The 25,258-nt window shown below is 41.7% G+C and overlaps 1 protein-coding gene across 6 annotated transcripts in view; it reads right to left on the reverse strand.

The window, feature by feature from the left end:
• PARD3 (par-3 family cell polarity regulator) overlaps positions 1-25,258 on the reverse strand; it is a 527,255-nt gene that overhangs the window by 96,663 nt on the left and 405,334 nt on the right. For 5 of the 6 annotated variants that reach the window (XM_081931473.1, XM_081931472.1, XM_081931470.1 and 2 more), the window contains one exon: positions 18,698-18,949. The exons of the other annotated variant lie outside the window; for it this stretch is intronic. In XM_081931473.1, coding sequence (XP_081787599.1) covers positions 18,698-18,949 — 252 coding nt within the window. The remainder of the gene's footprint in view (positions 1-18,697; positions 18,950-25,258) is intronic. 6 annotated transcript variants of the gene reach the window in all.

Genomic DNA, 25,258 nt, shown 5'->3' on the forward strand with positions numbered 1-25,258 from the left:
ATGCAAATTGGCCAGTGAGTCAGTCCTGATGTTGGAGCTGTGATGCCTGAAACAGGAGACACTTAACAGAAACTGGGGCTATGAAGTTGTGTAGGAAGAAACCTCTTTGGTGATCACTTGTAGCTGAGTAAGATTGTCTTCCATAAACACAGTTTTAACAATGAGTCTGTAAGTGACTGTGGATTCGAATTCTGGATCCACATGTCCTTCCACAGTGGGGATATTGGTTTCAGGGCAGGAGTTGATCACAGTATGGATTTGCCAATTGTGCCTTCCTCTTAGCACGTTTCTCCCTTGTGTCCTGAATTCGAGTGTCTTTGAAGCCCATGACACCTTTGGTAAAGGTTGTTCTCCAATTGAAGCGGTTGCAGGCCAGTGTTTCCTAGTTGTCAGTGTTTATACTACATTTTTTTTTAGATTTGCCTTGAGGCAGTCTTTAAACCTCTTTTGTTGGCCACCATTTTTAAGTTCGGAATAGAGTAGTTGCTTTGGAAGACGATCATCAGGCATCCGCACAACATGACCAGTCCAACGAAGTTGATGTTGAAGAATCATTGCTTCAACACTGGTGATCTTGTTTCTTCTGGTACACTGATATTAATTTGCATGTCTTCCCAAGTGATATGTAACAAATTTTGGAGACACCGTTGATGGAATCTTTTGAGGAGTTGGAGATGGCGTTTATAAGAAACTAACAAGCCTTTAAATCAATGTGCATCTGGTAACCGTACAAACAATGGTGACATATTGTCAGTGGGAAAAGAGAGCAAAAGAAGTTCAATAAAAACTAAAGCAGTTCAGAAGAAGGGCCCATTCTTCTTTTAGTGCTTTAAAAAAAGGGTTAAACATACAGGATCACGATGACCCCTCCGTGACCACGATTAGCACTAAAAAGCTCAATGGGACAATAGTTCTGGAATATTTCCTCTTTTGATTTCTAAACTTGTTTATTTTTCTTGAAGTTTCCGATCCCACAGCTCTGGGAAAGACTCCCCCCCTCCATGCACACTTATGTTTCTCCAGGATTCAAAGTGTTTTAATTGCATGAAGTGACAGACCAAGGCCCTTAGAGAGGGAAAAGAAATGCATTTAGCACACAGGCAGCTCCCTAACACTCCATCTTGGATGTGTCCAAAATCTGACCTTTCTAATGTTCCCTTCTTTGTGTGTCTGAGATCCTGAAAGAAATTGTGTGAATAAATTCAAAAAAAAGCAAAACAGGGTTTGTGTGTGTGTGTGGCTGAATTACTCTTTCCATGTGCTTCACATCACCATTTGCTTTCACCTTTTGTTTTAGAAGAAATCAACTTTGGAAGGTTCACAGCTGAGGGATCTTAGCTCCGGGAGGTGTTTCTGTGACTTTTACACAATTAATTTATTTCAGAGACTCTGCTTCCCCTCCTTTCTGCTTTCCTCTCTTCCCACTTGTTTCTCGTCATTAATTTTCTTAATCAACTTTTGTAACACCCTCATAGACATGGCGCAACAAATGTGATTGAACTGCAAGAATCTAAATAACGTATATTGCTTGCCCTGCTGTGTCAACCTTGTTTAAATTGCTCTGAGGGAAAGGAATAGAGGCAATATTGCTATAGAAGGAGAGGAAGCAGCCAGGCTCTTTTAGAACTTTGGCCAGCTAATTCCAGAAGAAATGAACCATGTATAAGAAACAACATTGAAAAGCAATGTTAAAAAGTTAGTAGTAGTTGATAGCATAGCACTAATAAATGCTAAAAGAATACAAGGGAGCTAGTATATGTTGATTTCTGCATTTATTTATTTCATTTATATCTGTGTTTCCCACTCTCCAAGGAGCTTAAAGTGGCGAACATAGTTTTCACCTCACACACATTTTATCCTCATAACCACCACCCTGTACGGAAAGTTAGGCTGAGGGAGTTTTGTTCGAGGACCCAGGTGATTTGTAATCAGTTCTTCACCGATCCACTGAAACCAGGTCACCTCAGTCTTATAATAGTCCTGTTTCCTGTGACATGGGGCAGAAACATTTCCAGTGCTAATTTTTTCTGTTTTATAAGATGGTTAATAATAATGAATGGGTGCCAACTGCCAATACAATACTAGGCAAGCTTGGCAGTTTCAAAGTTTTTAGCTTTGTTTGCTAAATACAATGAAAATAAACATGCTCAATTAGATCACTCTCTAGGGCATCAGAAAGTTTTCTGATGCAAATTACCATATTTTGCATTTTAAAAATGCAAATGCAAAATGCTCTGGAAAACCCACATCTGAGTCTATTTCTGCACTTCTATGTAACGTATAATTTGGAACTCTTGCATCTATCCTGGCAGCAAAATGTGTGAACTCCACAACAGAGGACAGCATGCATATCTAACTGCAGGAAGAGAAGAACAGTTCCACTATGAACTTTACAGAGAAACAGAAAGCACAAATTACTTCCTGATCCCCTTTGCTTCCTTACATCCCCTAAAGCTGCCTGCTTACAGGAACCTTGCACTGGCAAATCCAATATAAGAGGCCTCTGGAATGTTTTTATCCTTCCAAAAGAAGGCTTTGAATTATGCAGCTGGCAGGAAAAAGATTATACAAATTAAAATTACAGATGAGCTAAACTGATTAAGAGGTTAAATGTATGCATTAAAAAAACCCAAATACACATTAAACGTAAAATCACTAAAAGTTGCATCTCTATAGCTTTACAGAGAACTTCGATGGGAACTCAAAAGCACCTCAACTAGTCAGGATGTTACTATGAGACAATTGTTATATTGAGAATGTAGGGGATACATCTTGCAAAAGTTATGGCTTTAGTTGCATTTAAGTTAACATAAAGATGTACAAAGAAACAAAGTTTTCCACACTCTCCTCAATTCTGCAGCCCTCCATGCCCCGCAAAGCCCTTCCACTTTCCCAGAACAATATGGGATGAGGTGCAGGGGCTCAGCTCTAAGAGAAGGAAATTGCTTCAAACCAGACAGAGGTTCCTGTTACACATTGTTCAGAAAAACCCCACACTGCAATGTATTAGAAGGAGTATTTAACAGGCCAGTTTATGTGTTTATGCTCACTTTATGTGTTTTGCAAGATACTGGTAATGAATGAAAGTTTACTACCACCTCCTCTCCCCCAGGCTCTCCCTTCCCACCTCTCTTCTCCCACAACTTTATACTGACTACAACATTAATGTCTCACATTGAATATAACTGAACTGTAGAAAGGACTTTATGATCTGAAAACAGAGACTATGTGTGTACTTTTTTAACCCAAGAAAATCTTCAATAAAAACAATTTTAAAATAGAATATCCTTGCTATTTCAGTGACAAATTTTCCTAATTAGAATCTTCACTTATTCAGTGTCAATGTCTACATGTTATTATATATATCAAGACGTGGCCACTCAAATGTCCTCACTGGATTCCCCATTTGATTATAATATCTACCTATCAAAACACTCCTTGTTTTGGTTTTCTGAAACAGGAGGTTGGCTAATCATTGGAGGTATGGGAAATTTACTTTGTTTCTCTCTTTGTTTACATTTCTTCAGCTACCCTTAGAGGCCAAAGGTCTATTCACCATGCAGCAGAGATGAAAAGGCTTAGAAATATCTCAAGGTTCATTACACAAAGCACCTGCCTTCCATAGCATTCATGCATGCAGGACTTTGAGGTTTAGGGGCGAATGGAAGGAAATAAATGACTGACTTCCTTCTTTTCCCATCCTCCATCACAGCAGTGCTCAGGTAAGTCAGCAGGAAATTCCTGTGTACCCCCCTCCTCCTTCCCTCCCTCCCAGACCCATCAAGTTTCAGGAAAGTAATTCCATGCACCACTTCTATATCCTTTGCTAGAAGCCATCTACTAGTAAGTTCTTTTTTCTTTAGAAGAACACACATACACAAATAATTTAAACATGTAACATATTTGAAGGCCAATTTACCTGCTTGCTCACACATTGGCGAAAGCATACATGCATATGTATGTTTGTGTGTGGTAGGCTGAAATATGACAGTTTTCATATATTATCTTGAACTTCAACTACTTCTGCTAGCTTTCTACAGTAACAATCCACAATAAATCGTATAAAAAGTCAAGCCAACATAACCCCACCTCCGCTCCCCAAAACCACAATTCAGTATGATACAATACAAGTCACAAGAGCTAAAAACAGCAAGAAAATACAGGAGCTAAAACCACCAGCCACATCATGGGGCTAGGATTCATATTTATTCCACTAAACCAAGAGGAAAAAATCTGAACTTTGTCCCAGAGAATGAAAGACATTCATGCATTCACCTAAGAAGCACATACATTATTATTTAGATAATTAAGGCAATGGTGACTCGTATGAAGGAAGCTTGAAAGGCAGAAATTTAGGGTCCAGTGGAGCAAAATTATCCCTGCCTAGGTTCTACCTATTGTCCTATTAAATTCTGATTCCTTAAACTGCAGCAATTTTAGGCGCTATCAAAAATGCTACAACTAATGACAGTTAATGAAATTCAGTCTCCATGAACTGTTCAGTGTGGCTTTAGAAGCCAAACAATTTAAGCCATGACTATCTATGCAAGACTTTAGAGGACATTTTTTGAAATTCAAATGAGATCTGAGGTGGATCGTCATGCATACTAACAGAAAAGGATGCTTCTCCTCTAAACCAGAGGCACGTGTGCCAAACATGGACAGAAACTCTGCCTGCCAAGTGTGACAGGCTTCTGAAGAGCGAGAAAGAAGCAACGCAGCAGATCTACACACAAAGATTGTGGATTTCTGGGGACAGACACAGCCTCAAACCAAAGGAAAAATACTCCCAACTGCCTAAGCTGTAAAAGTTAGTGTTTGTTGCACAAAACAGAATGTATTGATCGGGGGGGGGGGTATATCTATTTTAGATAGGAGTGTATCTATTCCTGCTCACTGGAAGGACAGATCGTGAAGCTGAGGCTCCAATACTTTGGCCACCTCATGAGAAGAGAAGACTCCCTGGAAAAGACCCTGATGTTGGGAAAGATGGAGGGCACAAGGAGAAGGGGACGACAGAGGACGAGATGATTGGACAGTGTTCTCAAAGCTACCAGCATGAGTTTGAGCAAACTGGGGGACGCAGTGGAAGACAGGAGTGCCTGGCGTGCTCTGGTCCATGGGGTCAAGAAGAGTCGGACACGACTAAACAACAAATATCTATTCCTATCTAAAATGCTTGCACAGTATGTTAGAACTGGACTAGACTTAGCTGAGTGTCAAGCAAGAGCCAAGGATCGGAGCCAGAAGTCAGAAGCAATAAATATGGTTGTTGCCCAGGTAGAGTCCCTATTTGACTTCCAGTTTCAATAAGACTTCCCAAGTGCCACAGCGCCAATAGGTGGGCAGTGTCAACTTTTATGGCCCAGGAAATGCTTCAGCTCTCAGTGAGTCACCATGTGAGGCAGTAGCTCACAGAGCTGTGGTTTCCAAATCCTAGCACTTGTCACAACGAAAGTGAACGGTATTTCTCTCTCTGAAACTACTTCATAATGTGTATTTTAAGACTAAGGCCACTATGGCTATTCATAGGGTTATAAGTTTGTGGGTGCCCTGAACCCAGCACATGTTAAAATCTAGGCCATGTTTAAAATATAAGCCAGGCTGGCTTCCAGGTGAAGTAATTGCCTGGAGAGAGAGGTCATTAAAAGAAGACAAAGGGAAGGGTGATGAAACCCAAGCACAGAGCTAACACTGTTGGCAAGCAAATGGGTTGAGCCCTGCCTTGAGCTCTGGGTATTTCACAGAAGACAACAGAAGGCTTTCAAGGATGGAGTTTCAGGATTGCAGCTGGGGATGATGTAAAGTAGAGGAAAAGCAGTTGCAGTTTGCAAGTGGGGACAGGCTGGACAAAGGGGGGCCAGAACACAATGTGGGCTGACAGTTGGAATCCAAGACAGCAGCCAGGGGAGAAACAGAACCCACTGGGAATATAATGCTTTCTATCGTATAATGCCCTTCTATCGTAGGCTCAGGTTGTGTCCTAAACTGGCAGGACAATAGGGAGGAGGAAGAGGATTTCAATGAGGGATTTAGCTGGGACTGGGACACACTCGGGGAAAATGGGGTTAGAGAGGGTGGTGTAGGAAGTACTCACAGGGTGATGGAGGAAGATGAGAGGTGGAGGTCATTGCACAGGAACCAGAGAAGCAGGATCCATTGCCAGAGGACCCCTGGTTTCACAAACACAGTGGGCTCTGAGGCATAGGGAGCAGTGGGCAGTGCTCTGCAGGAGGCTGAAGCAGGAAAAGGCCCACAGCCCAGCTGGCTAGGTGGAGCTCGCTATCTCTGGGAAAAGGCATGTGATTCCAGCTGGAGCAGGGTTGGAACAAGTGAGGGTCACCTGCCTCATCAAGCCCAGATGCTGCAATCAGCATGCAAAGTATAAAAGGGCAGCAGAGGTGAGGTACTGTGTCAGTTCATGTTGATGGACCTCAGCTTGGATACTCTAGGATCTCTAAGGGACTGTGCTTCAGTTTGGGCTTTGGGCACGTGGAATGACCCTGGGCTGGGGACTTGACACCAGGTAGGGCACTTCTGGAATGGTCTACACAAACCTGGTGAGTGTGGTGGTGTGAATACCAGCACTTTTATTTGGTTGTGTGAGAGAGGCACCAGAGATTAATCTAGAAGTAGCTGTAGTACTTTTGAGTATAGCTGAGGAGAAATGTTATGTTGGATAGTCAGTTCATTTCAGTTGGTTCACAAGCCCTAAAAGCAATGACCAAATGAACTTAGGGCTTCAACCTTTCCATTCCAGGCACTTCTGCTTATTCTCCAATATTGTTCCATTTCCACGTTTCTCCCAAGCTATCTAATTTGAACCTCTGAACTCCATGGGGAATTTAGCAACATCTTTCTATCTGAGTTTTGAAAACACCATGAATAACAAGTTTCACGCATGAAATGGCTTCTGAGCCACTGTTGTTGTGTCACCTTGAAACTGTAAGCTGTACTTTTTTTATAGTATACACCTATGAATGCAACTCTATTTTCCTAATGCAAGGGGGGGAGCCCAAATATCTCTTATTTCCACCATATATATAATAAAATGTACACACTGTTACCTATTAAGCAGAATCTAATGAAACTTTGAAGACAAACAAACACAAATTCCAGGAAGCAATGCTTCTGCTAAACAGACGTCTAAGCCTTAAGTACAGTTTTGAATATGTTAGATCAATTAGCAACCTCTGAATGTTAGAAACATCTAAACAGTGTCATGGAGATGAAAGAGGCTATCTTTGAATGAGAAAAAAGGGAATCGAGAGAAGATTAAATTATGTCTGCAGTCTTAATGAATCAAAGACTAGAAGGTGGTCTGCAAATTGGCGAGTTTTGATGAAATATTAAGGAGAGTGATTATTGATGAAAAATGAATAAGCCTTTTTGATTTCAGCAACCTTTAAATCACATCTCATTAATTAACACAATTTGGATGCATTCATCCCTATCCTTTAGTCATACTTTCTAAGTGGGTTGACACCACCTCCACATCTGCTCCTGTGCCAGAAAATGTGTATGTGTATGTGTATACCCACGTACTTAAGCTTCCATCATGTCTACAAATCATCCAAGTGATAGAACATGCTAAGGGGCAGATGCTGTTTGCATGGTTTGTGAATATGTCAGGAAACCTGCAGGTCTATCATTTGTGGCCAGGTAGCCGGACCATGTAGCTTGTAACTGCATCAGCAAAGGTGAACAGCCACATCAGTAAAGGATAGAGGGCCCAATAGATACATATACCGTACTTTTCGCACCATAGGACGCGCTTTTTCCGTCTTAAAAACTAAGGAGAAAAGTCTGTGCGTCCTATGGAGCGAATGCAGGGGGGAGGCAGGCAGGAAAAGCCCCCAAGAGCCCCACACAAGCTTCACGCGGCTCTTGCGGGCTTTTCCCCAGGAGGGAGAAGGGAGAGACACCACCAGTCAGTCCCTTCTCCCTCCTCTAGAAAAGGCTTGCGCAACCTCTGCAGCCGGGGTGCGGGGAAGCTGCACAAGGCTAAAGAGGAAGCCGGGGCAGCGAGCGCGATCCATCCCGTTTGCTGCCCTGGTTTCCTCTTTAGCCTTGCGCGCCCCTCCAGCCGGGCGGGGGAGGCTGCGCAAGGCTAAAGAGGAAGCCGGGCAGCGAGCGCGATCCATCCCGTTCGCTGCCCTGGTTTCCTCTTTAGCCTTGCGCGCCCCTCCAGCCGGGCGGGGGAGGCTGCGCAAGGCTAAAGAGGAAGCCGGGCAGCGAGCGCGATCCATCCCATTCGCTGCCCTGGCTTCCTCTTTAGCCTTGCGCGCCTCTCCGTGATCCACCAGAGGTAGATCTTAACCCTTGCCTCACCTAGGAGCTTCTCTGGGCAGAAATTCCCTCAGCTTAAGTGGGGTGGGGGAAGTGTGGCAGGTAGGGGGGTACCTACCTAGACACTGAAGCCAGTGTCTCTCTGATGAAAATTGGGAGTGGGCATTGTGTGAAGTGGCTTGGATCTCCTGCCGCAGAACTATAGGACTGTATAGAGTTGGGGGGGTCACCCGAGGGTCATCTAGCCCAGCCCCCTCACAATGTAGGAATCACAGCTAAAGAACGCCAGGCAGATGGTCCCCCAACCGCTGCTTAAAAGCCTCCAGTGGTGGAGACCCCCAACACCTTCTGAGGTCATAGAATTGCAGGGTTGGAAGGGAACCCCAGGAGTCATCTAGTCCAGCCCTGGTGGACAGTGGGCACGATCCATCCCGTGGCACAAGGCTAAAGATGCTGCGCAAGGCTAAAGAGGAAGCCAAGGCAGCGATGGATCGCGCTTGCTGCCTTGTCTTCTTCTTTAGCCGCGCTGGAGAGGTTTAGCTCCTGGCTGGAGAGGCTGCGCGGCTATGGATCCCGCTCGCTGTCTTGGCTTCTTTGCTCTTTGGGGCTGGGGGGGTGGAACCCGGGCCTCCCCCGCAGCCCCGAGAAGCTCTGGGAGAAGCAGACAGGCTGCGCGCAGCCTGTCCATTGCTCTTTGGGGCTGGGGGGGGATAAATTTTTTTCCTTGATTTCCCCCTCTTAAAACTAGGTGCGTCCTGTGGTCCGGTGCGTCCAATAGAGCGAAAAATACGGTAAGATTGTAGCAACTGTGAAGTAACATTTTATGTACCAATAACGCACAAGGAACAGTTTCAGTTCTCCTTTAATATGTAACCATCCAATGCCATATGAACTTTTTATTGTGTATGTCATGAAATTTAAGCTTTCAGATCAGTGTAACAGAATTGCAAATCTAATAAAACCAATACTGTGTCATTATGCCAGGTTTAGCCAATATGGTGTCTTCCAGGTATTTCGGACTACAACTCCCATCATCCTCTTTATGAGCGTAGCCAGGATTTTTGTTAGGGGGGCAGGACTTTTGTTGGGTGGGAGGCAGAACCAACATGACTGGTCAGTTAAGTATTTCTATTTTATTTGATCTAGGGAGGCATTCCCCCTCCTCCGTCCTCCCTTGGCTACACCCATGATCCTCTACCATTGCCCATGTTGGCTAGGGCTGATGCAAGTTGCAGTCCAGAACCCCTGGAAGGCACCACGTTGGCTACCCGCTCCTTAACCTATGACCAAGCATTTGACAATTATTGTGGTGAGTACATCCAACAATTATATATTATTGTACATTGAATAAGTAATTATTTCATTGAAAGCTTGGCGTTATGAGTCAAATTCTGGAACCAATAGCTAAAGCTAAAATTTGGTGTATAACGCCATAGTCATCCATGAGATAGTACAGGTATAGAGGTTTACAGGGATGAATAGCTGAACTGAGCTGACAGCTAAGGATGTCTAGAGACCATGATGTTATGCCTGTGATGCTTTTATGAGAAGATGCCATATATAATGTGTCAGTTCTTCTAGCTCAGTATTGTCTACACAAGCCTCCTGTCAAGAGCCAGAGTCAGGAATAGGGCAGCAATAAAATAACACCAGTGTCCTTCATTCAAAGTGACTTGATCAAAGCAGCTCTTCCCAGTTTGTCTTGCCCCAATGAGGCTGTTGTAAGAACCGAAGGTCCCTGCCTTTCCACTGCTTTTTAACTATCGTCTCCCAGCAGCCTAAAGCTCTGCTGTCTTATCAGTCATTGCTCTGCCCTCTTCATTTCTCTACGTTCTGATAGACCAGGTGGGGAGGAGAGCTGGTCACAGTGGGAGGGGGAGATGCCCTGGATTCTTCTGCAGCCTGTTTCCACTGCCTCCTGGCAGTGGTGGAGAGCAGGTGTCCCAGGGGCGTGGCGTGCTGCCCATAGGGGTGTGGCATGTGTCCTGGGGGCATGGCATGCTGCCCATAGGGGTGTTTCAGGTGTCCTGGGGACATGGCGCTCCACCCATAGGGGTGTGGTGCACGTCCTGGGGGCGTGGTGCCCAGCGCGGGTGGGGGGAGCAGCTGCAATGGCACCCTGCCGGGATCATGCTGCTGGGGGCAGTGCGCTCCACCTGCATGCATCTCTGAGTCTGGACCGCTCTCTGCCACAGCCTCTGCCTGTTTACTAAACCCTGTTGCCTCTTCCGCTTCTGACACCACCTCCTCCCAGTCTGTTCTCTCTTCTTCTTCACTTATTTTTGTCCCACCACCAATCCCTGAGCTCTGAGCCTTCTTCCCCTGGGAGTTCCTGAGTTGTTGCCTTCCATCGCTCCTCTGCATTCAGCCACCTCCCTCTATCTGCTACCCTCCATAAGTTTTGACTACAACTCCAGACTACTGGCCATGTTGGCTGGGGCTGATAGGAGTTGTAATGAAAAAAACACACAGAGGGTATCAGGTTGGGGAAGATTAGTTTACATTGATTGCAAATGGCTCTCCAGATTTTCAGGTTTAATTCTTTACTGGCCCCATCATAAAATGCCAGGGATTGGATGTGGGACTTTTTGCATGCAAAGCAGGCATTTTACCACTGAGCGACAGCTCTTCCCCAACACCACTTTTTTCACGAACCAAACAAAATATGGATTTTCTCAGACTGTGCATAGATACATTTTAAGGTTTTTTTATCTCAAAAATGTCAGATTTTTAGAGTACAGAGGTGACCTGAAGGCAAATAATTTTGTGCTAACCTAATACCCTTTTAAACGCACCCCCAGGTATCTTGAGATGACCAAGTTTTGCGGTTTGTTGTGATTACAAAGATTTTCCATATTAACGAGCTGCATTCTGTAACATGAGGGAAACAAAAGTAGTTTTCCTTTTTCATCTTCTAGCAGTAACATGCCTTACCATTCCTTTTTTGCATATAAATTGTAGCATTACACTGATTAAGGGTGACAAGTTCTGACTCACTCCTAAAGTAAATTGTACTTTAAAAAAGCTCTCTTGGCTTGCTACTGACAGCTGTTGTGCTTAAGTAAAACATTTGCAGAACTGGATTGAGCTATTGCTAGCTCATAACAAAGAATGATTGTTAAGTGACCTTCAATTATTTTATCTATAAGGTGAACTTTTGGGTGGGCCTCTCATTCTCTTCCTGTTTTGCAACCTGCTAGGGGAAGCCCATTCCTTCCTTATCTTTCCATACATTCTCCCATGTATAGAATGTCTTAAAGAACCATGTCAGGCTTTGAAAAAAAAGAATAATAAACAAACAGTTTCAGCCCTTTGATTATAAAACAAACCTCATTAAGGCGATAAAGGAAGGGAAAAAATGGGGCAAGAAAGCCACAATTATTTGTCCACTGTAACTGCAAAGTTAACTAGTTTTGCAGCCATATCAGCTTAGTCTTGCTAGAAAGACTCAAGAATATCTGTCTAACACTCATTATGAATCCTCCCCGCTATACCTTCAAAGTCATAACCCAAACACTGAACAGAGTCACAGCAAATATACTTCACAATAGGGGCTCTGCATAAATCCTCATGAATTTATATTAAAACCGGATTTTTATTGCATCCGTCTTGGCAGGAGGGAGAGTAGTAACCTAAGACCACTAAATACCAAAGTTAGTGGGACCAATTGCTTCCTTTATTCAGAGTGTGTGGAAGAGCAAACAATTCTTATTGGTCTGTTTGGGGAACAGATGAAGGGCCTGTTGGTTCATGTTACAAGCAGCAGTAAAATAGAAAACTGCATATCAAAGTCTATAAATCAAGTGCAATATTCAGAAGTCAGTCATTGTCAGGATTTTTTGGGGTGTTGGTGATGCTCATGACCACCTTTGTCTATAATATCAATATTCTCTGCTCCTCAGCAGGATATGCTTGTTTATGGTGACAAGAAAAGGTTATTTTTCATATTCCCGTTGAATCCAGACAGAGGGGTTTGTGGTAACAACTGGGAACCCACCAATAGCTGAAGAAAAACCAGTAAAAAAATACTCATCAGATACATGTTATCCAAACAAGAATACAGGTATGTTGAAGGAAATTAGCTGGAATTTTAAAAGTCTGACCAATTAACTTGTCCAGCTTCATATCAGAGGCCAGGGTGTTTGAATGTGTTCATCTGTCAAATCCTTTGGATTGTCAGATCTCATGCTTTAGTTCCTAGAATCAGGTTTTGGGATTCACCCTCAGAGCCTCATAAAGGTAAAGGTACCCCTGCCCGTATGGGCCAGTCTTGCCAGACTCTAGGGTTGTGCGCTCATCTCACTCTATAGGCCGGGAGCCATCGCTGTCCGCAGACATTTCCGGGTCACGTGGCCAGCGTGACAAGCTGCACCTGGCGAGCCAGCGCAGCACACAGAACGCCGTTTACCTTCCCGCTGGTCAGCAGTCCCTATTTATCTACTTGCACCCGGGGGTGCTTTCGAACTGCTAGGTTGGCAGGCGCTGGGACCGAACGATGGGAGCGCACCCCACCGCAGGGATTCGAACCGCCGACCATGCGATCGGCAAGTCCTAGGCGCTGAGGTTTTACCCACAGGGCCACCCGCATCAGAGCCTCATAGTGGCAAGCTAATTGCAGGACTATTACCTAGTCCACAACACCTGCTAACTTAAAGACATCTCCTAAGTGCATAAATGTGCAAGACTAGTTGACACATGCCTGCCACCTGGGAAAAATGGATGGGAATACTCGGAACAAGACAAAATGGTATTTTCCCTGATTTCTTCCGTTTTTCAGGGCTATCAAATCTCTAGCCTTTGCCATTATGCTTGCTACTATAACATGCTCACAGGTCAAATCAACATACCATATTTTTTTTACTTCCAGGATTTGGCAACTCTGCTGATGTGACAACATATATTACAGAACATAGCAGGTACAGTTTGTCCTGCAGGGCCTTCCTTTCTATGCTGGCCACCAAACTGACATGAAAGTCTATCAAGTTTTTGTTCTCTAGCAAGGATGCCAACCTGAATAAAATATTGTGGGGGCCCAGGTAAGCCCCACCCCACATAATTGATTACCATACATGATGCAGTGCAAACAAACCATTTGAATGGGAATGCCCATCAACTTTGTGGGGGCACAGCCCCCTCAAATATTTTATTGTGGTTGGCCCACAGCCGCTAGGAGTTGGCTCCTACGTTCTCTAGCCACACAAAGTTTCTGCATCCGTGTTTCCCCCCTGAAAGTGCTTTCTCACACTTTCAACAGCAAACCCCAATGGCGGATCATAAGCTGCCTTAAACACCTATCAGATTCAAAAGTAGTTTGCCATGGTGTGGGTGGGTGTTTTGTGTGAGAGAGAGGTTTGAAGACAACCAGTTTAACCATCGCTTAGGTTCATGAAACTAATCTCATGATCATTTGGATCTCAGCCTATTATACTGAAATTTCTGAGGTCAGTTGAAAGGGAACACATTAGGTATCTGGCAGGGTTCGATATGTGAAATGAAAGGTATCAGATCCCAAGGTCCCTTTGAGTAGGCGCACTCATTCACAAGCAGGGCTTTCATAACCCTACTCATGGACACTAGAGAGCAATGTTTGAGTGCAATGCTGATGCTGTTTTAAGGAGGTGAGAAGGTGAGTTGCCTCAGGGGCCTCTTCTTTCGCTTCACAAAAGGGAACAGGCCCCTTTCTCAAAAACGTTTAGCAGGTCTGGCTGTCCTTGAGGCCATCAGCAGTTGAACTGACTTTCGAGATCCTGAGGCGCACGTAACAAACAGCAACCTCACACAGTTATTCATTCCCTTTCTAGCAGACTCATTAAAACTGTCCTCAATGGGACTAATTCGCAGAATGAGGTGCAACTCAACATAAGCAAGCTTGCCCATTTGTGGACTTATAAGTAACCACAGCAAAAGGTGCGGGGGAGTTAATAAATCCACAGGCTTTCTCCAGAATGCATTGCGGCTGGGAATAGTAATAAAATTGTGACCTTTCACTTTTGCCATAGCAGTTCTAAGGTACGACTTCATAGCAAGTCTAAACCTCTCCATTAAAGAGAAAAAAGAAATAAATTCCCACCACTTACAGAAAGTGTTATCCTGAGGAATAACTCGTATCTCTCCATCTATTATAGGTTTGGCAGAAAGCTTAGATTTATATGCAGTGGCACCTCAGCCTTTAAAGATCATTCACATGACTGACATTACAAATAATGAAGTTTAATATAATATTCTAGTATCTTGCTTTTCCATTTTAAAGAAATATTTACCTAGATATTGCTATGTAATATTTTACAGCTCTAGTAAAATATGACTCGGAAGGTGGTTTTTTTATAGAGGCCTCTGAGAGCAAGTCTTTTTATTCTTTTTCAGTGCATTTCTAAATTGTATTACTGAATAATCCACTGCCTCTCAGAAGTCAAGCTGAGGTAAATATTACGAGATAAACAACAGCAAAATCAAATGGTCTATTGCTTTCCTATGACAGCAGTGTATCAGGATCATGTGTGACAATTTTTAAAACTCAGCATTCATGTTTTTTTTCCAATAGACTAAACAAAGGACGAGATGAATTTTTTCCCTGCTTATTCTCTCCTGGCCAAAAATTCTTCCATCTATATATTTCTATGACATAACCTCATTCCACTTTTAGCGGAACAGGAACCAGTTCAGCATAGGTCTCCCTTTTCATTTTTCCTCTTTTAATGGCAAAGCGAATGCAAAAAGCATATGATTACGGTATTTACGCTTCCATTAAAGTGTCCGCAGCAAGTTGGGTGATTCTAGCCTACTATTTTGAAGCTATTTAGGTTTACAGCAGCACGGTGCCCATTTCATTTCAATTATATTTGAGGACAATGCACTCTTGGTGGAAACTGATGGCACAGCGACAGCCAGTAAATGTCCATTAGCAGCTGTCTTTTCATGGGGTTCTCTCTCTGGATGGTGGGTTACAGCATATTCTCTCTCTCCTCCTTCTCTTTTTCTCCCTGACCCTTCTCTCTCTCTCTCTCTCTCTCTCTCTCTCTCTCTCTCTCTCTCTCTCTCTCTCTCTCTCTCCCTCCCCACACACACACACACACACACACACACTTAGCAGCATCATTTCAATCTGAAATAATTATTGTAGCAATAATGATAAAAACCACAGCCAGTATTGATCAGTCTTTTTCTTTCTTTCTTCCCTATGATGTAAAACGCACCAGCAACACACTTCTTAGCTTGGCTAAAAGCTCTTGCTACAGGAATACAATTCTCCAGACACCGTTTGGTATGGAAACAGAAGGAATAGAAGGAAATAAACCAATTATAAACTCCATCTAGAGTCCCCCCCCCCAACTCTCTGTGACTCTCTGATGCTCATAATGAAGAGGTAACCATCGAGGGGGGGGGACTTAGAATTCCCAAATAATGTCTGAATAAAACAAGGAACTAATGTAGCAATGACCATGGATAAATCTTTAGCTGAACTTAAAATTAACTCTTGGTGAACAATGCCAAAGCATTCTTAATGAGAAATGTTTGGTAAAAAAATCCAACCATTTGTTTGTAATGGAAAATACCTTAATTTTTAATTTCTCTGAACATTACCCAGTAAACATTTTGTTATGTTTCAAAGGAAATTACTTGATAGGAATTAAATCTATTGGAATATAAACTTGTGAGGATCAGGATGGAAACTGGCATAATTTTAACAAAACCTTCACTCTGTTATCAGTAACCTTTTACAGTGATTTCAGTGGGACCCTTAATATAAAAAGGGACTTTTGACTATCGACTTGCTTGTAGACTGAACCACATCTTGACTCAAGCCCAGCAACATGTACACACTAAATTGTCAGGCAGCTTGCACCAAAGCAGGTCCCACTGTACTAATGCCTGCCTACCTGGTCTAGCACCCCCACTACCAGAGAACACAGATCTGGTGGCTGCAAATTTGCTGGCGGTGGACCTTTTGTGTCCCCCCCCCCACAATGTCCTTGATGTTGTGTTGGTCTGGAGCATTATGGGAAAGCAAAACGGTGCCTGCCATAAACATATGATGGCCAAATGGCTGCTGCCATTTTGTTTTCCCCACAATGCCCTGGGCACATGCAACATCTAGGACATTATAGGAAATACAAAATTGTGTATGCCAAGAAGCAGCTGGTCCTTATTGTGAACTTCAGGAGGGCCCCGTTCATATAGGAGACTGCCTGCCAAGGGTCCTAAAACCTGGAGCTACTCGTTGCCAATCTACATATTAACACTAACAAAATGCACTTAAGACAAATCCTTTTTGTAGCTTCACATTAAGCACAATGATAATGTTGGAAAAATCTGGAAAAGATTTAAGATTGCTTTCTCAGCAACAGTGCACTTATGTGCTGGACCATTTTCCTTAGAGTTTAGTTCAGGTGAAAACTTTTAAAACAACCTTTGGTCCGAATGTAATTTTTTTCTTGGCATTACACACAGCATACTGTGCTGCACCATAATAGCTGTATTAGAAATTAAATAGCTCAATAAAACTTTCTGGGAAACTACTGATATTTGTTGTTTCTTACGGCACCAAGAATGACAGGTAAAAGAAGGTTGAGCAAAGCTCGGTCTGGGAAATGCAACAAAAAGCTTGAAACAGCAGACTGGTCTCATCTACAGTAATATTTAGCATAATTATAGGAGTGCAGGAGCCCTGTATTAAGGCTGAGATGGATGGATCGCATTCTGTGCCTATAATGAGAAGGGAAACAATAGGTTCTGCAGCTTACAGTTAGAAAATAGCTCCATAGATAGATATTCTGATGTCTGCTATTGGGAAAGGTGCAAGAAAAGCCATTTGCCCCTCTCAGATAGAAAACATTGCAAAGCCAAGTGTCAAACTTGTCATAGTCCCTAATCCTGGGGTGTGACCACCCATCAATCACGTGACATCACAATGATGTCTTGTGTCTAGTTTTTGCAAACTGGTATGAACAAAGCCCTTGGCAATTAGCCGACTGTAGTGCTCTTCATGGAAACTGCAATGATCATCACTGCCTGGATGGTTAGGTGATCAAAAGGGCTGCCATGAACAGCACTCTGTAAGCTGCAACAACCAGCTCTTTGTCAATGCTTCAGAAATGCTGGGCAGGGAACCTTGCAGGTGCTACTGATAATCAACCTCTGTTTTAGCTCACCCATGTCTTTACCTGCCCCACACCTGATCCCATATGCAACAAGTGGTGTGGCTTGACCCAAATGACTTCATGGGCAAATTGGGGAGGCCTGGCTGGCCTGTGGTTCAAAAGTTCCCCAACACTGCTCCAGTCTATAAAAATACAAAGTCATTCTATAGTGTCAGGCCATTGGGTCTATATATTCCAGTATTGTCTACTCTGATTGGAAGTCAGGGGAAACTTTCTTTGTGTTGTCACCTTTAACTGGAAATGATTGAGATTGGAACTGGAGATTTCTGAATGCAAAGCATGTATTCTATGGCCTCTGCCCACAGAGTTCTTACAAATTCTTAATCTTTATATACCCTGACACCCTTCACTTCTTTTTTCCACTCTCTACTTCTACCCCTTTGTTTGGTTTTTATACCTTCTATATCTTGCCTGCCTTCTTTTCACATGCATGCCACTGGATTTGGTGAAACCTGTCCTGCCTAGAAGTGGCTGAATATGGTTCAGTTTGGAATATGAACAACAACAATGAAAGAGTATCTTTATTACTTTGAGCTTAGTATGAATTGTTACTAGCATACCAATCATAGATCAAATTAAATGAATGTCCACGAACAGCTTAGCAGCAACCTCTAGTATGGTAATCATTAAAACAAAAAACAAAAAAATCCACAGTTTTTAAACTGTGCAAGAGGGAAATTAGGAATTGGGTATAGCTAGGTTGTCAGATCTAAAGCTTCAAGATTAAAATGTGTTGCTTATATCAGGAATTGGTTTGAAACGGTCAAAAGGCTGACAGAGAGACCCACCTTGGGGTCAAGAAACAGTGGCCTAAATAATTCTGTTTGCACCCCTTTTCCAAAACAAAAGCAATATTCTCTCAGGCACTGGCCCAGAGAACCAAAGTCAAATGCTACCCACAAGCACCACAGCTTATTACTAGAACTGCCAATAATTGAACCAGAAGCTGTTCCAAGTTTGACTTTAATTTGAATTATACTAAACAGTGCAATTTGGATCCAAAAGCATTTCCAGGAGATGATGAATTGTGTTAGGATCATCTGAAAAGATTGTACTGCTCATTCCATTATGACTTGATTTGTGTGAATTCAATATTTTTCTCTACAAAGGCTTTTAAAAAGCCATTAATAAAATGCAGTTCTGGCTTTACAGCTGATGAACAGTCACCTCCCACAGCCAAAAATAATAAAATAAAATAAAATACAAACCAGACATTGGAAGCAGAATATTGACTGCAGCCTGGTGCCTACCTGTCTGCAGGTGAAGACTTGGAATTGCGTGCTTTCTTTACTTGGGCATATAACGCTTCAACCGTTGGCCCTTCCCTAGGGCTCTGTGGTCTATTGTTCATTGTGCCACTATTTATGGAGGAATTATATGAAGCAATTCCAGCATACATTGAGTCACCATCGCATCCAAAAGTCCTGTTTAATTCTTGGATCTCGGCATAATCCCGTTCCCGAGCTTGTCTCTCACGAAACTCTCGAGTCTTGGCTTGAATTCTGGAAATGAGAAATAAGGCTAGAAATATATTTGAAAGCTGGGTGCAAAAATGCTCATATTCATGGGTAAGTAAAACCTACTAGGGGGGGAAATCACAAAAGTGCTAGAGTGCAGTACTTAAGAATCATGGGGCTTTAGTCAGAGTTAGACTCCGGAGTACATACATTTCCTAACTCTTTAGAAATTTTGTGGATGGGGAGACACATATAACATACGTAACTCAAGGTTTGCAAGTTGCAGGCAGCACAGTAATGTTTCCATGTGACCATACTGATGGCACCAAATACCTCTTTGGGTGTTATTCCTCCTGTCCTCCTTCTCCATGGGTTCATTATACCCAAGAACATAAGATGAGCCTTCTGGATCAGGCCAAAGACCCATCTAGCTCACCATCCTGTTCTCACAGTGGCCAACCAAATATCCAAGAAAAGCCTGGAAACATAACCTGAATGCAACAACACTCTCCTAACAAGTGATTCACAGCAACTGATATTCAGATACTGCCTCCAACAGTGGAATTGAATATAACCATTGTAGAGTTTTAGTTTTATTATGCTATTTATTTTAGCATTGGAACTCCCTTACTCTGGATATTCAACTTGCTTTCTCATTAGGTAAGATGCTGTCACTCAAACAATTCTTACCCTGCCATATGTGGCTTGCAGATTGCCTCATAAAACTACAAGTGCTTTGATTCTGTTGCATGTGGTAATTATTAATCATTGGTGTTTGTATGATGATGTATTTCACACCATAATGATATCACATTGCAACACAATGCTTTCAGTATCCTTTACCATTAAAAGCATATGGTGGAGGTTTTAATCTTATATTTAATCTAACTCTGCCCTTCATCTATTCACAGATTATTTAATGCTTTTTAGCAATCCCGCTTTATGGTTTCTATAAAGAACTCGTAAGAATATCTCGGAAGGTTAAAAGCTGACGTTATTTAAATCAATAGAAAACTTTCCATTGACTCGGTGAGGATAGCATATCATTCATTCATTGACTGTATAAATATCTCATTGAGTAATACCTATAATTAATAAGAAAATAAGCATCTCCACATATTGCAGCCACATTTCTTCTGTGAATTATGTATTATAGACATTTGAATGTAATTTAGATAATGTTTAATACAGTAGTATTATGGCTAGAAATATTAGCCATTCCCATTTAGAAACTACACATTTTGGTTCTTTAAGTGCATTACTAATATTTGCACCTGCACATGGAAAGTGTAGATCTGAAAAGAATATTGGGAGGGCAGCATGTTGGTTCCCCCTGGAGTAGACAATACGAACAAACAGCACAGATCTAGGCTGATACAGCAGCACCTTTGGGCACTTTACCATGTGAGACAGCAACACAAAATTCCCCCGACTGCATTTATGGGTAGGGTGGAGGTATAAAATTGGTATGAAAGCACACAGGCAGCACCAAAATGACTGGAGGCGTAAGTAGTTTAGAAATACATGTTACAGCTTGACTAACGCTACAAATCAGAGACACATGCGGAGAATTCACTATCCCTTTGATTATTCAGATAATTGCCGCTGCCTTTAAAAATTAGAGTAAACATGATGTTTAAGCGCTTTTAGCTGCAAAGTATTGGACTCCTGTAGTGCAAGTTGGATAATTTGATAGGTTTTCCGGCACTGTTAAATTTAACAGCAATAAGAGCAGCTCACTTCCAATAATTGTGTATTAGAATGAATCATCCTTAAATGGTTATTTGGTATTAAGAGGGTCCCTCATCTGCTGTGGCAGGGAGAGGGAAGAGTTGTAATGGGCGTGCCTTTCAAGACTTCAGATCTATATCACCCAAAGCCAGGCATAGGCAAACTCAGCCCTCCAGGTGTTTTGGGACTACAACTCCCATCATCCCTGACCACTGGTCCTGTTAGCTAGGGTTGATGGGAGTTGTAGTCCCAAAACATTTGGAGGGCCAAGTTTGCCTATGCCTGCCCTAAGCCCTGCAAGTATGGGGTGGTCAAATTGGAGAAACCCTGTTTCTGTTTTATAAGCTATCAGTCTTGGCCGGCAGACCAACAAACCTACCATCACCACCTGCCCAAAAGAACACACAGTATTCTAGATGTTCTAAAAAGTATATATTATTTTTACCTAGAAAGGAATCTGTACTTTGGTCATGACTGCTTGGCTATATTGCATATCCTGTTGTTCTTTCCTCGCAAGTATCATAAACATACCAATGTGACATGGAAATAGATCAGCACTACTAATCCTGTAATCTGCCCTGACTCTGCAAAGAGTAACTGGGTGTGAATGGGTTTAGTGAGTACTTTGGATGTTGTAATGTACCAAGCCACAGTTTGTTAGGCATGTCGCTCAAGAGAAAGGGCTATTTCCCTAAATCTTTATGTAAGATCACAGGAACATGTGAAACTGCCTTATACCAAGTCAGACCTCTGGGCCATCTAGCGCATTATCATCTATACAAACTAGCAAGAGATCTGCAGGATTTCAGACAAGGGTCTGATGCTGCAGAGTGCACCTGTGAACTTTTACATCTCTGCTGGTACTGCGACATGTGAAATGCAGTGCAACTATGAAAGTCTAACAGCTTCCAACTAACTGCCACTGTTAAACCCTTGAATGATACATTTGAATAAATTAAATCTTAATTACCAATGTGGGCTGCTCATTTTGTTGGTGTTCCTTTTTAAGGCAGAGGACCACTGGAAATTTACAAGCGAAAGGACATTACAGAGAAGACCGAGAACTAGGATGGGATTACATGGCCCACAGATATTTGTTTTTCCTTAGCTGTCAAATAGGGTGGTCCATGTACAAATATATGTGTCAAGTCATGGCCAAAGTGCAAGTAATTGTGTGTTGAGTAGGATTCAGAAGACTATAACAAAAAAACATTACTGCACCAATTAAAAATACCAAAGTGAGATATCAGTTTGTATTTACAGTCGATAGAGTTTCTACTCCCAAATCTCTTTGTCTAGTCTACAAGTGCAATGAAAATATTTTGCTCTGAAGAAACAAAGTGTAGATTTCCCAGTAAAAATATTATGGTCTCATTGGGAATTCTGGAAATACACCAGAAGAGCATCCTGCTGTTGAAGCCCTGACTCCATCTGATATTTTAATAGCTCCAGATGGCCTTTACTGGAAGACAACACTCTCACTATTCTTTTATCATGACCCCTGAGGTCACAAATGATCTGCAAGGATGGTGCTATTGTCCTTTCAAGAGTACGTTAGTATGCTTCCCATTAAATCTTTGCTGTTATTTGACCATACTTTCACTGACAAAACGAATACAATCAGTTTTCTCAAATGGCACTATATGCAAAATTATAAGAAATGTGTTTTTCTGGCTGTTCCACTATAGTCCACGTTAAAATGAACAATGCCATTTGATGCATTTTTTCATCAGGTGGTTTTCTAACACAAACCACATGAGCAATCCCACCTATTCATTTATGTAAGAATGTTGGCCCTGAAAATAAAAATCTAAGCGCATTAAGGTCCATGTCTACCAACTTTAATGGATGTTCTAAGAACAGTGAGCCTATTGTAAGATTCATTGCTGTGAAATAATTAATATTCACATTTTTAATGAATTATTTGTCCTTTGCCATTGTCATAAATAAAGCACTCTGGATTTGCATAGACAAAAATATTAAATAAACTAATGCTCTAAATAAAGTAATAAGGTTAATTTCCTTCCTGCTGTCACTAAATTCATGTTAGCAGCCTCTCTTCAGCTTGACATCAATTAATGATTTTAATTCCACACTCTTGTCACTGTGCTCACTACCCTTTCCTCTAATTAAAATGGATGATGCATGATGAAGGGAAAACACAAGACTTCTGTTCTTGTAACATTTCTATTCATTAGTATACTTTTTTACAGCAAAAGGCTTGTAGCTTTAATGGCACTAAAGGAAGATGAAGAAAGGCTGTATTATCTCTGAGAGGCGTAGGCTTTAACACCCTTAAGGGGAACAGACAATACATAAAATTACCATTGTTGGAGGACCAAGTCCTCCAGAACAAGATATCAATATAGTCAATTATTTAGTATGCATTATCTATTAATAAATGTGTACATGCACATATACCTTTAAATGTATGCACATTCTATTTCATGATTATACTTTGGGTGTCCACAATCTAAATAAATGCAATTTATTGTGACATCTAACACTAAGTACTATTGGGCAAGAATGCGATGATTTTGCTGTGATGATATGACATTTATATAGGACAGTCTGGTGTGACAAGAAAACTGAGGAATGCTGGTTTTGTAAAGAGAGAAAAGAAGTTTTTTACCATTTATGGAGTTATGGTAGTAAATGTGACTAATTAAATTTTCCAGAAAGATGAGATTCTTCAGTATGCTTCTTGAACAATGTAAACTTGAGTGTCCCCATCAACATATTGGGTCTCAGGAAATCTTCATATTTTAACTATGGCAAGAATTCTGTACGGCAAGTCTTGGAAGAAGATTCAAAACTTAAAAAATATATAATTAGAAAGATGTGGGAACAACTGGTGGCTATAATGCTAAGAGATTAAGGAAAGATAGCAACCCTACTGAATACATAGAGATTGGTAATTTACTATATGAAAAGAGATTTAGAAATATTAGGAATGTTGGGATTGATTATATGCTGCTGTAGGGTAATCTGGTGACAGTGTAAATGCATACTTGAGAAATAATTTCATTCCAAGATGGTGCAAAAGGTAAGATATAGGCAATTAAAGCATTTTACTGTAAGTTATTTATATTTAACTTATGTTCATTAATTAATTCTGTTAAATGTATATACATGTACATACATACACATATCAGTCTGCATTACATCTTCAAACCATAGTTCATATACCCACATAGTTTCTAGTTATTATTTACATGATGGGTGAGCAGTCATCACCTTGACGTGGACGAAGGTCTCACTGTGTTTTAGGTCCCTACTGCCTTAAGTAAGTAATCTGTTGCAAATATAACTTCCAGCAGAGACTGTGAAGCTTATAACTTTTAAAACCTCACTAAGAGTTCCTTCTGGTTCCAAGGGAGAAACTTTTCTCACATCACTTTTCAATTCAGAGACAGGCTGATGACAAAAATATCATGGTACAAATTATTTGGAAAGACTACTGTACTCCTTTTAGCCATTTATAATACATTCTTAAATATAAAGTAGAGTCCTAATGCCATCCTTACAACTGAAGAGTCTTGGCAATGCACAATACATTTAGAAACCAAGACTGAGAATCTTTGCTGCAGTCATTATTTTCAATCCCATGAGCTCCTAGACATTCCACTTGGCAAATTTCTGTCTCCACTTTCTTCACACTTGGGATCAGAAAGACCCACAAAACCAGTGCGGGGAGCTCCCCCTTCTGGTTCAGGAGCTGTGAAGGACAGAGGCTGTTTTCATTTCAGCACTGATACCCACTGACTAAATTTGCAAAGAGAAGGATACTAACAGATTCACTTCATAAATGTAATCTTATTTGACTAAGAAGCAAAAGGGTAGCAAAGTTTTGAAACAATAAACACCAAGGGTGGTTGATTTGTTTTTTTTCTCCAAAGGATGGCTCACATTTAGAAATGCACAAATCCAACTGTTAACTTTTGGAGACTGATCAATCTTTAGCACTAACTCCCGAAGCTCTTTGCAAGTCAACAATATCAGGAGCTCTTAAATATTTTAAAACAGCATTTCAAGAAAACCCCATCATGACCCCCTCCAAAATCTAGCTATCCCTGTAAGTAATGTCATTCCAACTTGCCCTTGGGAGCTAACCACTGGCAACATGATTTTTTCTGTTCTAAACCAAGACAGCCAATAGTTAAGTGATTAACAAGTAAACATGCATTTATAAATAAATATCTAAATAGTATTATTATTGTTGTTTAATTAATACACACTGCCAAAAGAACTGACAGACAAGGATGCATATCTAAGCTGTACAGAGATTATAAATGTTTGGAATGTAAGCTTTTGCGCCTCTCAAATCTCTTCTTTAGGGCCTTTCTGGAAAATCAATTTTTTAGTGCGATAAATGTGTAGCGGTTTTCCATTTGTTGCATGGGATCCAGACATTTTCCCTTAAGGAAGCAATTCTGTTTCGGGAATGTCACAGTTTCCCCCGCATTCAAGCCACAATATATTGCTGCTTGGAGGATGTCACTTTTTTCCCAGTTAGCAGGCTGCAACAGACTGCTGTCTTCAATATGATTTATGGGCATCTATTGCGTAGATTCCATGACATCACTGATGACAGGGGAGACTACCATTATGCTTCTGCCATCT

This window comes from Podarcis melisellensis (assembly GCF_964234715.1).
Source record: "Podarcis melisellensis genome assembly, chromosome: 12".
In the NCBI taxonomy this organism is placed as follows: Eukaryota; Metazoa; Chordata; class Lepidosauria; order Squamata; family Lacertidae; genus Podarcis; species Podarcis melisellensis.